This window comes from Phlebotomus papatasi, chromosome 1 (assembly GCF_024763615.1).
Source record: "Phlebotomus papatasi isolate M1 chromosome 1, Ppap_2.1, whole genome shotgun sequence".
Classification (NCBI taxonomy): domain Eukaryota; kingdom Metazoa; phylum Arthropoda; class Insecta; order Diptera; family Psychodidae; genus Phlebotomus; species Phlebotomus papatasi.
Window position 1 is genome coordinate 25,484,466 of NC_077222.1, and position 19,410 is coordinate 25,503,875.

Sequence of the window (19,410 nt, forward strand, 5' to 3'; positions counted from 1 at the left end):
AAACTAAATTAAATGCATTCTAAAATGCTCTGAGTTACTTATAGAAGCAAAAGTTCTCTAAATACCCTTAAATCCTTTCCGTAAATAAAGGAATTTCTTTGACATTTGATATTTGGAATTTCTTGTTGAATTTCGCATGGTGAAAACAGCACAAAGATATATACTTTAATCTCTACTTACCAGTTTCTTCAGCTCCAATGTTTGTTCATATCATCCTTTGACAATCAAAAGACAAAATTAACTACAATCATTTTTGCTATATTTATTGTCAAGGAAAAAGGAATTATGCTTCAAGTGACAGAGTCAAAGAAAAAGCTTAGAGAATGCAATTTGCAATTGAAGCGTGAAATTTTGGAAAATGTTCCTATTAAAATGTTTCATCATTGGAAATAATTCGGGTGGACTATTTAAGTTGTCATCTAACAAGTGCACTGTATTATTTTTCATCTTTGTGTGAAGAAAAGTCAAAGTCACTTTCATCATTTGTGGACTTAAGTTCTTCATCTGCAAATTTTACTTTGTGACCAGGACGTCTCTCGGATTCGCTGCTGCTACTGTCGAGGAAGTTGGTGCTCTTGAGGACTTTGGGTTTGTCCTCAATGGGGTTATCAGGGGGCAGAGATTCATGGGGGATGAAGCTGGATGGGTCATCGGAGTAGGTTGTTTGAGGGGAGGTAACTTCTTGATTTACATTTTCCACTTGGAGTGTTTGCATGGAATCTTGATTGGATGACACTGGTTGTTCACTTAAGTTGTAGTAATCGGCCGGATCTTCCTGTTGACTGCCGTATTGATCTGTTGGCTGGAAGTTGGGATATGACTGTTGTGCCTCTTGAGGCACCTCATACTCCTGTCCCCCATCGACATTTCCCATGTAACTTCCTCCTACCTCTGCATAATTTGCATCTGAATAGCCCTGTTCATATCCCTCCTGTACAGCTCCTCCAGCAACATACTGAACCTCCTGCCCATCGTAGGGCGCATAATTCTGCTCATAAGCCATCATTCCCTGATTGGGATCGTAAGTTTCAGCTTGAGATTGTGCTCCAGTAACGTCATACTCCAAATACTCCCCCTGCTGATTGATTGTAGCCCCCTCGTACTGCTGGTAGTCAGTTCCTTGGTAAACTTCATTAGTGCCAAAATCTTGGGGTGTCTGCTGCTGCGGCATTTCCAAATATTCGCCCTGAGCTGCAAAACCACCATCCTGATACGTGTTGGGCTGTACACCGGCATCTGGGCTAATGAATTGTTGATAGGGTGATTCACTCTGCTCTAGCATTGTGCCTTGAGTCAACAAATGCTCCGATGGTGTCGACGATACCTCAGACTGAGGCATTTCGGTGTTGTCTTGCATGTATCCGCCCTGAACTGCAAATGATGCCTCTGAAAAGGTCATACAACAACACCATGCCAGAAGAATGGAAATTTAAATTGAAATTACGTGCTGAAAATTCCGGGATAAACCGTAAAAATATTTGAGCATCAATTGACTTAATTGGCATATTCTATTAAGGGTATAAACACATTAATATGCTACTTCTTTTACATAAATCCGGGATGAAGGCATTATTTAGGGCTGATTAGATTAATTGCTCATTGGAATGTGCAGTTTAAATTCTTGACTGAAACTCTAAACAGATGATAATTGGGTTTGTTAGTGCAAAATGATTATGTCAAATGAGCAGCTTCTAAGGATAACAAGGGATTATTATACTTTAAAACCCTTGTCATGCGAGATGAGCATATTAAAGCTGAACTATTAAGGGTTTTGTGAAATTAATATTTTAACCCTTTTCTCGAGCATAAACTGTGGTCTTTTGAGTGCTTGTCTCAGTGATAAACGTCTGCTCTGGTTATTCATATTATAATAAAGTTTAAGATAAAGATCAAGGAACTCTTTAAGCTTTGCAAAAACAAATTGAATTTGAAGAAAATCACTCAAGTATATTACTATCAATACACTGAGAAAAAATTAATGCAAGAAACAAAGAATGGCTTTGTGTTCTTCCACCTTGACTAAATTTTTATGTACATCGGTTATTAAAAACAAAATTGGGACTTAATCTTTTATTCTTTTCACTGAAAAACGGTTTGTTACTCAGTACCAATCTTCTTGGTATTGAGTAGCAAACTGCTTGATATTGAATACCAAACTATTTAATACTCAACTACTGTACCATGTTTTACTTAGTGGTTTCTGGTAGTCTTTTTATAATAAATTTAGTCAAAATGTGTGAAAACAGATAAGAGCTAATGTGTTTATTATTTATTTTGCAAAATATGGTTTGGCAATGTATGTTAAAAAAATTTCCACTGAGTACTAAACGCCTTAGCACTGAATCCTCAAAATGTATTTTATTAAATATCAAAGGGATTAGTACTGTGTTATAAACGATTTGTAACCGAACACCAATCGGTTCGGCACTGCTGTGTAGCCAATCCCTCTGGTATGGAGTGACAAACGTTTTGGCATTGATATTGAGTACCAAAGGCTTGGTATTGACTTTAAAACTACTTGTTACTGAATACCAAATGGTTCAGTACTGAATACCAAATGGTTCATTATTCAGTACCGGATCGTTTGGTACTCAATTCTCGACTCAATACTCAATTCAAAGCATTGGTGTTGAGTACCAAGGGATTGGTATTGAGTTCCAAATCCCAAAAGATTTAACACTGAGTCAAGTATTGAGCACCAAACGGTTAGGTTCTGTATTGAGTAACAAATGTTTTGATACTGAATACCAAAAGTTTTATTATTCAGTATCAAAAGCATTGGCATTAAGTATCAAGGGTTTGTTATTGAGTTTTAAATTCCAAACGATTGGATACTGAGTTAAGTATTGAATACCAAATGGTTTGGTACTGAGTATCAAACACTTTGATACTGAACACCAAACGTTTCATTATTCAGTATCATAAGCATTGGTTTTAAGTACCAAGAGATTGGTATTAAGTTCCAAATTCCAATGATTTGATACTGAGTCAATTATTGAATACCATACGGTTTGGTATTAGGAACCAAAGGGTTGGTATTAAGGTACAAATTCCAAACGATTAGATACTGAGTCAAGTATTGAATACGAAACAGTTCGATACTGAGTACCAAATGTTTTATTATTCAATACCAAAAGCATTGGTATTAAGTACCAAGAGGTTTGCATTAAGTACCAAATTCCAAACTATTTCATATTGAGCCAAATATTGAGTACCATACGGTTCGGTATTGAGTACCAAACGCTTCATTATTCAGAACCGAAAGCATTGGTATTAAGTACCAATAGATTGGTATTGAGTTCCAAATTCCAAATGATTTGACACTAAGTCAAGTATTGAGTACCAAATGATTCTTTATAGAGTTAAGAATGTCACATTCTTACCGTAAATATTGTTAACCCCTCGATATAATATTTTTTAATAAATTTTACAATTTAACTAATTATATCATTATTAATTATTATAGAAATGCTGCTCTGTATATTTTACTTAAATAAAACAAAGTCCATAAAAATGAGAAACAAGAGCCAAATGATTTTTTACAAAATAATTTTGACCATTCCAAATTTTCATAAAAAATATTAATGACTTACCTTGAACATAAGCGTTCTCTTCTACAGTTGGTTGTATATTTTCCTCAACTCCCACATAATAGGCTTCAGGTTCTTGAATAGTATCCGGATATTGATTGTAGCCGGAGTTCTGGGTCATCAGTTCAGGTTCAGCTGTAGGTTCTTCTGCTGCATATTCACCTTGACCCTGTTCATAGTCATCCCCTTCTTCTGCTGATTCATCTTGATTTTGGGTTGGGTACTCCTGTGTCTCACTATTTGCCTCATCCTGATCATATTCTTCATCATATTGCTCTGTGTCATCATCAATCTCGTAGGTCTTCGCATGTTCAGGTTTATATGTTGACATCAGAATCCTTTCCTCCATGATAGGCTCCTGGGGACTTACTTCAATCTCAGTCGGGGCATAGTGTTCGGTTGTCTCCCCAATCTCTTCTACATTCCAATGACTCTTAGTGTCTTCATGTGATTCATTTTGATCTAGACAAAATTCCACTTTCTTAACGACCTTCTGGCCACCCTTGTCACCTCCACCACTGCGGCTTCCCGTCAGATTTGTATTCTTGAGCAGAGCATGTCGCAGAGATGAGGTGTGTGGTTTCCTCCGTGTCTCTGTTGTTGATAAATTACCCAATTGTTCTGTTATCTCACTCTGTCCACTATCAATTGTCTTTTCTGGCACTTCTTCGTCTGCCTCACGGTGCTCAGGTGTATGACACTCAACCATTTTTCTACCATCCATTTCCTGCTCCATTGTCTTGTCATCTGGCACCTCTTGGAGGTAGAAGGATTCCTTGCGTGGCTCATCTTGAGATAATTTTGGTGGTTCCTCATTCATTAATTTCTCACCATACTCCTCCTGAATTTCCAATGACTGTGCCTCGTCTTTCTTTGGCGATGGATGATAATCAGATTGTGAAGTTGTAATTGTGGAAGTTACACCAGAAGTGGGGAACATTTTATTCCACTCGGGTGTATCCTCTTTCTCACCCGGTTCAGAGTTATCTAGGTGATTTGTCGAACTTCCTGCTGATCCTCCATCTTGATTGCCCTCCTGTGGAACTGTCGTGGTATTCCTCGAAAATCCCGATGGTGCTTGCATGCTGTAGGATGACGTTAGTGGAGTGTTGAGCATTGAAAGGGATGTCTGAATTTCCATATCACGAATTTGCGGTGCATTCCTCATGCTCATCTCCCCATCGGTCCAATAACTTTGCCCCTGATAAACTGGTGAAGTCCTCATATACCTCATTGGAATCATGTCCTGAGGACTTGATATATTGGATCTATGCGAAACTATTCGACTTCCACCATCCCCCGTCCAGTTTTTCAGCAGAAGAGTCTTATACTGTGTCTGCACCATAGAAAAACATTCCATGAATTTACCACCAGCTAATGGGAAAAGTTTTGAATATTTGTGTTTTTTTAAGAATATTACGTAAAATTGGTAATAATTCCACCTAGTGTGGTTGTCACGAAATTTTGTGTCTCCTGATCAGGCTTAAACTAGGTGCAAATAAATTTTGCCGTTCTTGTACTTGGAAATTGTACCGGAATTGTAATATTCAGGTTTCCTCATTGTTTCAGATGGGCAATGAGGAGAAAGAAAGCTGAAAGACCTAAAGATTAGGCGCGAGAGACAGTTTAATAGAAAATTAATGAAATTGCAATTTAATTATTGTAAGCCTTAATGGGGTTTCACTTAAATAATACAATAAAAAGGGAAATGGGGAACTGAAGGTAGAGATGATGGGTTGGGCGTGTCATAGGAATGAAGGATTGGGATTAGTGGGTTTGGCAGTCGACTGGGTTAACTATTGTCGAATGGGCCATACGCTCTACATTATTAAGTAATTGCATAGCTGTCTCACGGTTTGTTCTCTGGTGTGTCTAGGCCCTTATGACCTCTACACATTGGACACAATTTTCGTCAAATATCGTAGATAAAAATCTCAATATTCTGTCAAAATGCAATTTTTGACGAATATTGCTTCCAATACGTAGATACCTTTACACTCAAGAGTACTCCAAATTACGCTACTGTACCATAGATCTGCTTATCTCCGCCCCAAAAAAAAATTAAGCCACGCCAATGGGCGCATTTCTAAAATGAAAAAGGAGAATTGTACCTAATCAACTATACACTTCCTTTGTTCTTATTGGCTTATTCATATAGGGCAAGTTTTCTTACAAGTTTCAAGAGACAAACGGGTCATTAGCGCACTTGAAGGCTAAAACATTAAGAAACCTGGCACCTTCAAAGGATATACAGATCTTCCTTCTTGCCCTATTAATCAAAAAGCTACTAATCCTTGTTATTAGAGGACAAATGGGCCATTCTTTAATTAAATAAAAGCAACGTTAGTCCGCCAAAACAAGGTCCAGAAAGCTGAATGAACACTTTCTTAAAGGTTTTCAAAGATGTGTTTTAATAGACGACGAAACCATCGTGAGAGCCGACTTTCACCAATTGCCTGGACAACAATACAATACGCCAAAGACTCGCACAGGTGTACACAGCAAGTATCGATACAAGAACTACAGCAACTTCGCGGAAAAATATTTGGTTTGGATGGAAATTTGCTCGTGTGGTCTTCGAAGTCAAGAATTTTTCTTGACCGGGATCATGAACAAAGAGATTTATATCGAAGAGTGTCTCAAGAAATGTCTTTTGCCGGTCTATCGAAGCCATGATGTTCCACCATTGTTTTGGCCAGATCTAGCATCAAGCCACTACACTAAGGGCCTTGACAGACCTGAGGATTAGCCGAGAGACGGCTTAGCGTAATTGTATTCGAAATAATGGTTAGACTTCATTTCCATCATTTTCCACTAAGTCGTCTCTCGGCTTAAGTCGTAAGTGTATCTAGGGTATAAGGATACGATTGCGTGGTTCAACGACTATAGAGTCATTTATATGCAGAAAGAGTTTAATCCGCCCAACACACCGGAACTACGTCCTATTGAAAACTATTTTATCGATTAGAGATCTTATGCATTAATTTCCTTTACCGTATATGCTATGCTATGCGGGTTACTTTGCACTTCGAAGATGGGTTTTCACTCCTGATTTTATGAGCTTTTCTTTAATTCTAGAACCAAAGGATGTTTTTTACACCATCCCTAAGCGCCCCTATAGTTTTCAGATCATCCATAAGTGCTTGACTTAAAGAAAAGTTTTCGAAAAGCAAGGGTATAATGTCACCTCCGGAATGCAGTCACCCGCAAACCTATTAATCTTGCTGACGAGTCATTATGATATAAGAGTAATTTGATTTAGGTATCTTTTACCAATTACTTCTTAAAAATTATTTTTAGAATTGCATTAGGCGTTTCAATGATCCTTAACAAGTTTTTGCTCTCTCTTCTTACTTTACTTAATTACTTTACTTAATTACTTTACTTAATTTTTGAAAAAAAATTTCTAAAACATGACAAATTTCAGCATATTTGCTTCATTCGAAAACTTGAAAAATGCAGATAAACTTTTTTTTCCAATTTAACCCTTTAAGGACGAGAGGGTTAAAAATTGTGAGTCAAAAAAATACGTTTTTTCTCACTTTTTAGGGCAAAACACAACTTTATATGGCCGTAGGAAAAAATTCATTTTTGGGTCACCGGTGACCCAATCGTCCTTAAAGGGTTAATTGCTGTCTGAATTAAAAAGTAGTCCAATCTTAAAAGAGACGAGTTAGCGAGAGACTACTGGTCCAAAAAATGTTTCTTTCACCCTACGCTTTTGCATTTCAAAACCGAATTTGCACTTTTAAGCTACCCCTTAGGAATCTCACCTACCATAAGATAATCTAGGTTTATTAAACTTCATTCCTAAGGAATTCCACGATGAAAAGGTTTTCCACCAAAAAAGCCCCCCTCCTCATACATAAAGCAAGAGGCCCATAAATTTCCAGCAGCACAGTTTTCAACCTTTCTCACCTTAAGTAACTTTAAACGTTCAGTTTTGGCGGCCAGAGCTGCTGCCTGAAAATCAATACGATCCAAGGTTTGCAGTAGATTTTCATTTCGTTCTGCACGCTGTCTGTCCTCATCCATGAACTTTTTATACTCCGCACGAAGCAGCTTCAATGACGATTTTTCGCTGTTGGAAAAAATACAGTCGAGGGGGGAATTAGTAATAAGTAGTTGATTGTCAAATTAGGGAGAATGGTGAAAGACAATGAATATGAAGGGTGTTCATGATAATTCCAAATTAGGGGTTCAACCTGCAAACAAATTGAAGGAAATGTTGTGAAACAAAAAGCCATTGTTGTGTTAGGCCAGAGAGAATTTATGTGAAGATGAAGCATTGTTCATTCAATTTATAGGACTTGCATTCTATTCAAAGTATGTTTAGAAGACCTATTCTCAATTGAATTTTTAATATTTTCCAATATTGTGGGTTGGGAGCTTTATTAAGGAATACTTCGAACAATGCTCACAAAGAACAATGATTGTGTCTACATCAATTTCTTCAAACAACTTACAGAAAATTTACAAACTTTCTAAATATTTATAACTTATTTGAAGAAAAGTTAAATAATTCAGATATAATCCAAATTAGAACATTTTTGAACAAAAAAAAATAGAATATTATAGAAATTAATTAGAATAGAAGATTTATCTTGCAAATCATGAGAAATTGCATAGAAAAAAGTAATTTCATTTGGGAAAAGGATTGGATTTACGAAAATCTTATTGCTTATTTTAAAATTCAAATTAGAATAGGGCAATATTTTGGTAAAACTGGTCAAAAAAAAAATTAAATTTGATTAATTTATAAATAAAGTGGGAACTTTAATTTGTAAATACTTAAAAATACAATGAATATTTTGACAAAATTAAAGTTAAGAATAATTGAGAATAATATAATCTTGGAATTGTTGGTTTACTTAATAAGACTTTGATCACGTTTCAATTACATACTGATGGATAATAATGGTATTTTTTATGGTTCAATCTGTTAAAATTTACTGGCTGGTTATAACAGTTTTTCAGGATAGCTATTATATTCATATTCAAGTTAACTAAATAATTTATGTCCTACGAATAACATAAAAAAATGTGTGCTTTTTTATAACAATTTTAAAAATTGTTTTGTTTTTTCTTAATACCATTCCGTAATCGAATACAATAAATCGAGCTAGATTAATTTCAAATATATTAGATCAATTTTGAATACGGTTCTAAAGGATTCTAATTGGTTTAAAAACGAGCTCTTAAGGGATTATGTGGGTCTCTCAAACCAAAAAAAAACAGGACATTTTTTCTGCATCTTTTTTCGACAAAATACAACTAAAAAAACTTAATTTGAGCTCTTGAGCATATAAAAGCATAACATTTTAATTTTATTTTCTAAAACTTTCATTTCAAAATTTTAAAAATTCAGCCGTTAGGACCAGATAAAGACGTTTTTTTTTTTTGGAAAAAACGTACTTTTCGGTGAACAAGATTTTCTGACGCCAAAACACTAAATATTTCCTGGTTGGTGATGATTAAGTTAAAACTTTGCATATCTGGATAAAAAGTATTGCATATTTCGTATTGCGAAATCTTGGTATTTTAGTACATTTCGTATTTTACCATTTCGTATTTCATATTTCGTCTTTCCTAAATTGTCTACAAAAATTAAACAGGTGCTACTGATAACTTTTCAAAGCATTGAAAATTTCCCTTTGCCTCAACGAGCGGTACAAATTACTTCCCAAAGCACAGAAAATTTAATTTTTTACTGACTATGTTCTTTATTTTTTACTGACCATTTTTTATATTTTACCGATCATATTTTATTTTTCACTGATCAATTTTGATTTTTCACTGACCAAATTTGATTTTTCACTGGCCAAATTTGATTTTTTACTGACGAAATTTTATTTTATACTGACCAAATTTTATTTTTTACTGACCAAATTTAACTTTTTACCGACCAAGTTTGACTTTTCTCCGACCGAATTTGATTTTTTACTTACCAAATTTTAATTTATACTGACCAAATTTAATTTTTTACTTACCAAATTTGATTTTGTACTGACCAAAGTATACGCTGATAAAATTTGATATTTTGCGGACCATAATTTATTTTTTTCTGACCGTATTTGATTTTTTACTGACCAAATTTGACTTTACTGACCAAATTTAATTTTTTATCGATTTATTTTAAAGTTTTTTACCTACCATATTTAATATTTTATTTTAAACTGACCACATTTGATTATTTGCTGACCAATTTTAATTTTTACTGACCAAATTTTATTTTTTACTGAGCAAAAAGTCGCAACCGCGAAAAACAGGTACCAACGGCTGAATTTTAATGATTTTTAAATGACAATTTCAGAAAATATAGTTGATATGTTGTACTTTTATATGCTTACGAATTTATATTAAAAAAAAATAAATATTTATTGTGTCAAACAAAATTAGAGAAAATATTATTTTCCAGGTTTTTTTTTGATCCACTTAACCCCTTAATTAGTTTTTTCCTGGATTAAGGGATTACGTAGGTCTGAAAGAAATTTTTAATTTCACTTACGTTCTTAAGCATATAAAAGTACGTTTAAATTTATATATTCTGGTATTTTCAATTAAAAATCTTAAAAATTCAGCAATTAAGGCTTGGTTTTCTGATACTTTTCTGAAAAAAAATTACTTTCTAGTAGATAAAGTTTCTCAGTGTATATTCATCTGTTAGCAGATGAATTAAACTCGTACTTGAACTCGTATTTGTAAATTGAAACTATGAAGGGATTTTTATAGTTTTTTCTTATCTCAAGAACGAGGTATTCGATTTCAAGAGTAATTAAGCTTATTAGAAGTTGCTTTGTTGTTAGACAAACAGATTTTTTAAACATATTCTGAGTCATGCTCAATGAATCATCATTTGAGTGTAACTGCTTATATTAGGGAACTTCATGTGAGGGGTGCATTCACGCCATTCACCCCAATGAAATAGTTAATTGATAATAAATCCTCATTTTCAAGCTAATTTTTCCCAGTGTTGTTTTGAAAAATATTTTATTTTTTAATAGTTTTGTTATAACACAAATAATTTAACCCTATAACAGATAAGACAACAGATAACAGATAAGGTCTTCACAAAAATCGCATTCTCCTCTGTAATAGTCTTACAAACATTTTTTGAAAGTTTGAACTCTTTTTGACACTTCATTTAGTTGTAATCCCCAGTTTTGTGTGACAGGTCAGAGAAAAAGCAACAAAAAATATTTGTGCAAAAAAAATCATTTCCAATTTCCATAAAAATACCTATTTAAAATTATCTGACTAAAGAAATTGATTTTTTACTGAAAGATATGTCATTCTACTTTGTATATATTATTTAAAAAATTTAAAAAAACTAAAAATGAGAATTTTAGAAGCAAAAAGAGTTTCAAAAAACTTTTATATTTTCTCATCTAGCGCCCAAACTAAAAGAGATAATGAAGAATTGATGGTTTTTTCGACTTTATTGGATTATAATTTATCCAATTTAATTTATTATTTAATTTTTTACTTTTTTCGTATATTAAAGAAAGCACTGTTAGAGGGTTAAAACAATTAATACAAAGAACTAATTCTTCATTCTGCACTTTATTTTATAAAGGAAAATTTATTATATTCATAGAATCAAAATGAGAGTTAAAATCTTAGAAAAAATTGAATTTTTTGAAAATTGTTTTGTAAATAAAGTTGCAAAACTGTTAGGGACTGGAGTATCGGGAAGCATTTCTAAACACCTATTATTTCAATTCCTTTATCTATCAATGCATACCTTAAGGATAAGAGAATTCCATAATAATGGATATAACGATGTACAGCAGCATGGTCTTGGTGGGTCACTTAAAATTGATATTCTTTAAATGCTTTTCTAAATTTGAGAAATAAATGTCCCAAAAGTGTTAATTGTTTTGGATATTTTTTTTATTCCAAGAAAAGTAGTGTAGACATATGTTAAGGCCATTTTAAACATTTACTTTTGCAGAAATTGAAATAAACATTTTGGCTAGGTGCCTGATTTCTATATATACTATAAGAAGTTTTCCTTAAGTATTTGGCATATAGAAGCAAATTGCTTGCACTTGTGCAGGAAAAATTGTGAAAATTGCTTCAAAATGCCAAATATTGGCAAAACTTTCTCATAATGTGATGAGGTCATTATATAAAAGTCTTCTTGATACATTCTTGGGCATATTTTGAAGACTTTCCTGAACATTCCAAAAAGAAATCTACTTGTTCTGGCTTTGGATTTTATTTGAAACCAAAATTTGTTTAAGCTTATTTCAGTTTGCAACATTGTTTCTAGTTGCCGTATAAATTAAGTTAGGAAACTATTTTATAAAGTGGTATAATTATTTCTTGCCAATAACCCGCTTTTTGCAACTTAACTTTAAATCGCAATATCTTCATTATTTATTATAGAGAAAGCGATAAAGTTATTTGTAATTCTACTGCTTTTCATTATATAAACAAAAATTACATATATTATTTTTGAATTCAAGGTTTTTGGTTAGATTTGCACTTAGGGATAGGCTATCAAGCTTGGCACATTCTGTGGCTTCGAACACTTTATATTTTTTCAATATTCCTTTAATGAATTTGCCCTATGTATAGCACATTTTAGTAACTAATCTTAAGCCAAACATTTCCTGAAAAAAAAATAGGTTAGATTCGTTAAAGGAATAAGGTAAAAATATTACGTGTTCGAAGCCTGGAGGTCTTCCCCTATGGAAATATTCCCTCTGTCCCAAAAAAAGTAGTGCATTCCTTTATATAAAATGTAGGGGAAAGCGCGCTACCTTCGGACGATTTATGCTTCGCACAATTCATTTTTTTTTTCAATGTGTTAAAAATTAATTTGGCCAATTATAATATTATATTTTAATAGCAAGTCCAACTCCTCAAATTTTAAGAAAACAGCTACGGGTGAAATTCATAAAGAACATAGAGAAAAAATTGAATTGTCCGAAGCTTGAGTACGACTTTTTTTTCGGGACGAAGGGAGTAATATTTAATGAGATGCCTGTGTTGAAGTTGGAAGCCTTCTAAGAAGTTGCTCCAGGAAATTCCGGTACGGAGACGATTAAATATTTTTTTTAGTCCTAATTCGTGGGATCTTAATAGGTTTTTATTCCATTTTTAAAGCACGTGCATAGCTATATCTGAAAAGGTGAGTTCAGTGGCCGATATGGGAAATTAATTAGGATCTTCCTTATTGTCCATCAGGTACACATTCTTATTAAGCTGTTAGTATTACTTGGAAGAGGGGCAGAGGGAGATTAATCGTGTCTCTATGTGCTGTTACTTAATGTATTTCCCACACCCGTTTTTCTGGTCTTCGAGCTTTATGAGAGGTAAAATCCTCAAGTGAATCAGCCAATCTGCAGCCATTCTGAACCATTCAAGACATGGTGTCGTGTAAGTCGTTACAGGAATAGAGAATTTCATCGTTACTGGACACAAAAAATGTTCCAGAGTTCTGAAAAAGGGCTGTCAATGTGGGCATTTTTTAAAACAATATTAGGTGAGATTCTTAACAATCTCACCTACTATAATCCTAACAAAATTTCATGTCGTCCGATCGACCTCAAATTTGGCCAAAATGTGTTTCGCCACTTCCTGATTCCGAATATATATGTGGCTAAGTTACGTTCCCGGCCGGCCGGCCGCTCTTTGGAGCTTAATAGCTCCTAAACTAAAAAAGATATCGACTTGCGGTTTTCGGCAAAGGTTATATATCGGGTGAAAATTGCAACTTGGTGCATTGACCCCCCACCCCCCATCCCTCCTTCCGCCATTTTGAAGACCCCCCTTTTTTTGTTTTCTCAATAGCTCCGCCCCTATGGCATTCAGCGGACTCAAATTTTAGTATGTTATAGCTGGGCCTTAGAGCTTTCCATCAATACCAAACTTAAGGTCCCCCGACCCCCCTGACCCGAGCTATAAGGGTCCAAAAAAAATTTCTTAAAAGGGCCATAACTCCGGTTCTAATTGTCAGAATTTAAAAAGTGAGGGCTTTTTGGAAAGCTCTCGTGAAATGCCACTTCTTCTTCTAACATCGCAAGTTCATAAAACCACCGCTAGGGGCGCTTTTTTTAAAAAAGAAAATTTTTAAATCTTAAAAGTTAAATAACTCAAAAATTCCATTGTGCATCGGGCTGAAAATTTCTATTTCTATCTATTTCTTCTATAAGTTCTATGTGACGGATTTTGATGAATGAGGGCTTAAACGAAAGATCTCACCAAATGCTACAACTTTCTAGAATATTTGAACTTCGTGGGACCAACACCAGGGGCGCCACAGTCGAAAAACCAATTTCAATATCACATAACCTCAATTATCTCGACTGTCGCTGAGCCGATTTTGATGATTACTTCAACATAATTGTAGAGCACATTTGTCTCTACATTTCGTCCATACATCATTTTCCGCTCAGACTACGCTATCACTCCGATTTTTCCGTTTAAGTGTGAAAAAATTGATTTTTCCAATAATAACGCTTTGAAATCACTCAGATGCCAATTTGACTGCCTCTACTCGACCAAGACACTTAAAATAGGGTTTTAAATGGAAAGTCCCGCAAAATACAACAATTCTTTGATTTAGTTGAAGTTCAACAAATGAACACTTGGGGCACTCTGGATGAAAAAACGAGTTAAGAAACAAAAAGCCTCGCTTATCTTGGCTTCTGAGTAGTCGATGAGTTCAAATTCTACGGCAAAATTATAGAGAACATTCTGGTCTACATTTCACCCATATAACACTTTTCTGTCAGTTCATCCAAATCCTTGACATTTTGGTTCAAATACAAAACTTGTATAATTTCACGAATTTGATTCAAGATAACTGAATGGCGTCTCCCTACTTCAGCATCAAATCGAATTTGCATGCACTCCGAGTTAGCTCACGTTAAGAATCTCACCTACATAAGCCGGTTAGGATTATCTGTCCCTTTTAATCAAGTACATCGAACCCAATATTTTTTTGTTAACTTTTCAAACAAAATTTGGGATTTAGTTAAATAGTTTGTCTATTGAATATTGAACTAAACTTGTAGATTTAATGAAATATGTATCAAAGACAGCAGTGTATAAAAAATTATTCGTTTTTCTATCTTCTTACATCTCTACATCCCAAAAGGGTAAGGGATATCAACTTCTGGTCTTCTGTGACACGCTACAAGTCATCATTCCCTAGCCAAAAAAGATAAATATATTTTTCAATCTGGCTTAAAATTGGATTTAGTAATATCGTTGATTTGCGAATATGTTTTGGAAGTGATCCATGTGATCGTTTCGCTCATAGACACCTTTAATCGAATAATAGCCATCTTGAATTAAGCAAAATCAAGGACTAACCGCTTTCTAGAGCCTATTTCTCATCTTGAAATTACAAACCTCAATTGTATCAGTCACAATCAGTGATGGATCGGTAAAGTTTCAGAAATCGTTTTATTTTCAAAAACTGTTTTTTGCTGTTTTTCGGTCTTCTGACCAATATAAAATTCAAACGGTAAGAAATTCGGTGACCCCTCCTAGAATGATATTATCGCGAAAGGGATCTCAGTGGCGCAATAGACAAGACCGTTAGATCTTGGGCGGATGAGATCTCCAACTCAACTCTTACAGTTATGAGTTTCAGTCCCGTGCGGTGCAAGCAACTGAATGTTAAGAAAAATACATTTTCACAAGGAATAAAACGGAATCAAATACATCGCCTTTGCCTAAAAACTCCGGTGGCACGAAAGAAGCATCCACATCGCGACAAGGCGTTCCCGGGCGGTCTACAATGGACTTACCACATTCTTCCAACACGAAATATACGACTTTGCAGGATGATTCCATTGTTAAAAATGTTTCCTGATACGATTAATATAATTATATCTCGATATATTATATCTATATCGAATAACCCTCTTGATAAAAATCTAATTCTAACTTAGTCAGGATTTATCTGAGGACCCTTTCAACTTTATTTTGTCCCATAGAATACCTTGCAATGAAATGCTAGGTTGATCTTAACACATTAAACAGTTCGAAAATCCTGAATCGTTGTTGTTTTCTCAATACCATTGGGACGTGGAACCGATAGCAACCAAAATTTCAAGTCTCAAGTTCACGTAAACACTATATTGTGTTATGGATAATTGATTTTCGTAATTCAATATAGTCAGCTATGACATTCACGATCATTCTATCCTTTCGTAGCCTCAAAAATCTAATAGAGCCTCTAACGAAAAAATAGCCGTTTTCTCTAATTTCCCATAGTTTCCCTTATCCAAACTTGGAAAATCAATTGTCAATGTACTAAATAATTACTGATATTACACTAAAATTTTGTTATTTTTGAAATACTCGAAATGAATTGCAGTTTATGACTATAAATGAAAGTGATTCTATTTTTTTGTCCCAGCAGATCATCAGTATTGACGCATTCTGAGTAAAAATACAAACCTTTTGCGGCACTGCACTTTTTCGACATTACTTTAACATTTCTAAATTAATTTTTTTAACATACTAGAAAAAAATTAATAAAAGTTAAAAAAAACTCAAGTTTTCAGGAGTGATTCTATTTTTATGGCCGACACTGTATCTAAATAGAAAACTTTGAGTCGTATTTAATAAAAGGATTTGGAAGTTATGAATTAATTAATTTCGCTTTTCCAGATTTTACGATGTTACTCCATCCAATTATTAAATTTTTTTTTATAAATAAATTATTATGTTATTTAAAAATTTTAAATAGTATTTTTGCATTATATAAATTTCTCTTGGTTTTATTAATCTAAAAGATTAATTAGATGATTGCACTAACAATTGTTGATGAGAAATATAATTTTTTTGTAACAATGTTCTAGGTAAACTTACTTAAGCTAGGTAAAATACTTAAGATCGAAGACCGCAATGTGATACTTGCAGTTTGATGATTGCTTTTTTCGTCTTTTAGATTTTTGATATTGTTACTTTTAAAAATCATTTTACGTTTGGTAATCTAAGTTAAACTTTTCACTTATGAGTACAGTAACGATTGTAAAAGCTACTTATAAAGGCACCCTATCTGAAGGTGTGTTTTTCTCAAACTCTCTAGAGTGAAAAAACTATTTTGTTAATTAACATGGTCCATTTTGATTGAAAATAACAAGAAAATAACTCATCTTCAGTAATATACTTGGGAGATTCCTTGTTATCTCTCAAGATTTAATCAATATTCCTTATACAGTGCTATTATATTTCCATAACAAATTTCTATGTTTAACTTTGAAAATACATCCTACAAAGCACTTGGTAGATATACAACTTTAGTCGGAAACCCAAGTATTAGCAAGAGGATTAATCACTGGATTCATGTTTGTACATTGACAAAAAAAAATAGCTGATCACAATGTAACGTGCAACTGCAAATATTGCTGCAGAACAAATATTTGCAAACTACGTAAACTGTCTTTAGCAAACTATAGCACAAAATTGATATTTAAGTAAATCCCATCATGTTCTAAATCCACAATATACGTACAGTGCCGAAGGACTATTTATTTCCACATTATATCAGTGAGGGTTATTTACTGGCCAGGGAGTGGGTATAAAGAAATAGTTGAGGCGAGGAAAGGACTTCACGCTATCGCCTGGTTCTCTTTCGGGGGACAAATACTATTTTTTTTTCCAAACCATCTGCCATCGAAAGCAATTTAGGCTTGTGATCGGGGGACTAACAATGGAAAAAAGGGGCGGAAAAGTAACAAACGAAAGACATAAATTTCAATATTGACGCCAAAAAGACTCGTATTCAGTGCCTAAAGATTGAATTATGATAGAGAAACAATTATGTTGTTCTGGGAATGAGTGGTATTTTTGTTTGCAAGAAGCAACAGCATCAGATGGGATGTTTTCTAGAGCGTTGAAGGGTGTAGCATAAATGGAAGGGAATGTGGGGGTAAAATTGGTATCATGGGTGAGACTGAGAACATGATAGAATACAAAAAAAAATTTATTTACCATTCATTGGAGCTCCTCATCAAATTCTGAAATCTACATTCCAACTCTTGACGCTCCATTTCACTGGTGAAGAGACATTATCAAGGATATTCGTTATTAGAATGGAGATGTATTATAAGAAAAAAAATATTCTCAAGTTGAATGAATATTTAAATGATTGAGATTCTTCGTATGCATATTTTTTTCTAAATTAATTTTTAATTTCACTTCTTGCAAATATCTTGTCATCACGTGCACATATCTCCATCCTATCTATAATTCCTTTTGATGGGTAGATGAGTACCAAGAATACAAAATTTGTGCTACCTCTTTCGTATTTTCGCCTGCAGTCGCTCAAATTTATTCCCATGTACTTTATATTCCATCTGGGAGTGCATCTTGTGCATTTCAGCGTCCAATTGAAATACAATTGCCGACTTGGCTGAAAGTCTCTCCCAGGAAGAGGATGCTTCCGGATATGGTCAAGAGAACTTTCCAAAATGGAATTCCTTTCACTTGCAAAATGGACACAACTTAACAAATGAGTAAAATTATAAACACACACCCCAAATGACAAGTTATTGCTTCAGTCCTTCGTTATCTATGTCAGGACACTCCTTCGAAATGCAACCCCCAACTATGACCACCACAATATGGGACTCAACCTCAACTGAGGGTGCAACTATTCAATTTTGGGCAATTTGAGTAAAAGGCTCGGGCTATAGAGGGGTGCGTTGTGTGTGTTGGTGTCTGCACTCTATATTAAGTAAGGCTAGAAATTTCCACCTTTTATTTAATACCAAACAAAATATTTTGTTTTGTTGAAGAATCCATGGAGACCAAGGTTCTCATCGCTAAATGGACTTGACATGAAGTATTTCGAGTTTCCACCGAGGAGTGTGAGCTGAAATGGTGGAATAGGGATCGAAAATGAAAAAATTGCTCACGGTCAACTCATCGGTCACCTGCTAATACAAGGGCCAATGTCACTGATGGAAAATATAGGGGAAAGTACCCATTCTTTGTATGGTTCCAAGCTTCATAATGACTAAATTTTTCCCATGTTTTTCAATAAACGTGACTCATCGCACCCGTATTTTAAAAACTAAAGTGAAAGTGTCCTGTTTTTAAAATATATTGCGGAGACACATTTTCATTCAGAAACATAGGAAAAAATTAATCATTACCCAACTAACAAATTAGCTGCCTTATAGAACCAAACATTTGAAATGATCTCATAATGATCTCCTAAACAGCTGACAGCTGAATTATAGGATAGGGATATAAAAATCTCATAAGAAGCGTAATATAATTCTACGAAATCCTTTTTATTTAACTTATATCAAGGTGAAAGTATGTGTTAATAAGAACAAAAGCCTGCAGAACTATTTTCTTATATTTTAACTTTCGAGTTGTACTACAAGTTCTTCTTATTCTTTTATAAGGCTAAGATTTCATAAAATCAAAATTCGCGTCGTTTTCTTATATAAAAGATTTTCGTACGACTATTTCACTCTTTCGGACTCAAAATTGGACTGACCAAAATTTAATTTAGTGTGAGAAGAAGAGTGCGAAAGAGTAGGATAGACATACCTAGATCTTTAGAGACAGAGACACGAATTTTGATTTCACGAAATTTTACCGATCTAAAAGATGTGCTGATGCCATAAAAATGGCAGTTTATTAGCAAAACTCAAATTTTGATCCTTATTCAATTTAAAGATGTTAAAACTATGAAATTGTCATGGAAATTTTGGCAAGTGAAAAATAGTTTTCTATTTTTGTGAATAAAGTCTAAAATTAAATTAATTAATTTTATTTTAGATAACCTGAACTCCTTTAGGTCAGGAAAAAATATCATATCGAAATTCATATCCCA

The 19,410-nt window shown here is 33.9% G+C and overlaps 1 protein-coding gene across 1 annotated transcript; it reads right to left on the bottom strand.

Moving 5' to 3' along the window:
• Positions 1-237: 237 nt before the first annotated feature.
• On the bottom strand, positions 238-18,217 carry LOC129798319 (uncharacterized). Its single transcript, XM_055841426.1, has 5 exons — positions 17,859-18,217; positions 17,553-17,615; positions 7,509-7,671; positions 3,594-4,926; positions 238-1,386 (listed from the first exon to the last, which is right to left on the bottom strand). Exons 1-5 carry the CDS (start codon positions 17,936-17,938, stop codon positions 437-439), a joined length of 2,589 nt encoding a protein of 862 aa, XP_055697401.1. The 5' UTR covers positions 17,939-18,217; the 3' UTR covers positions 238-436.
• Between the last annotated feature and the right edge of the window lie 1,193 nt (positions 18,218-19,410).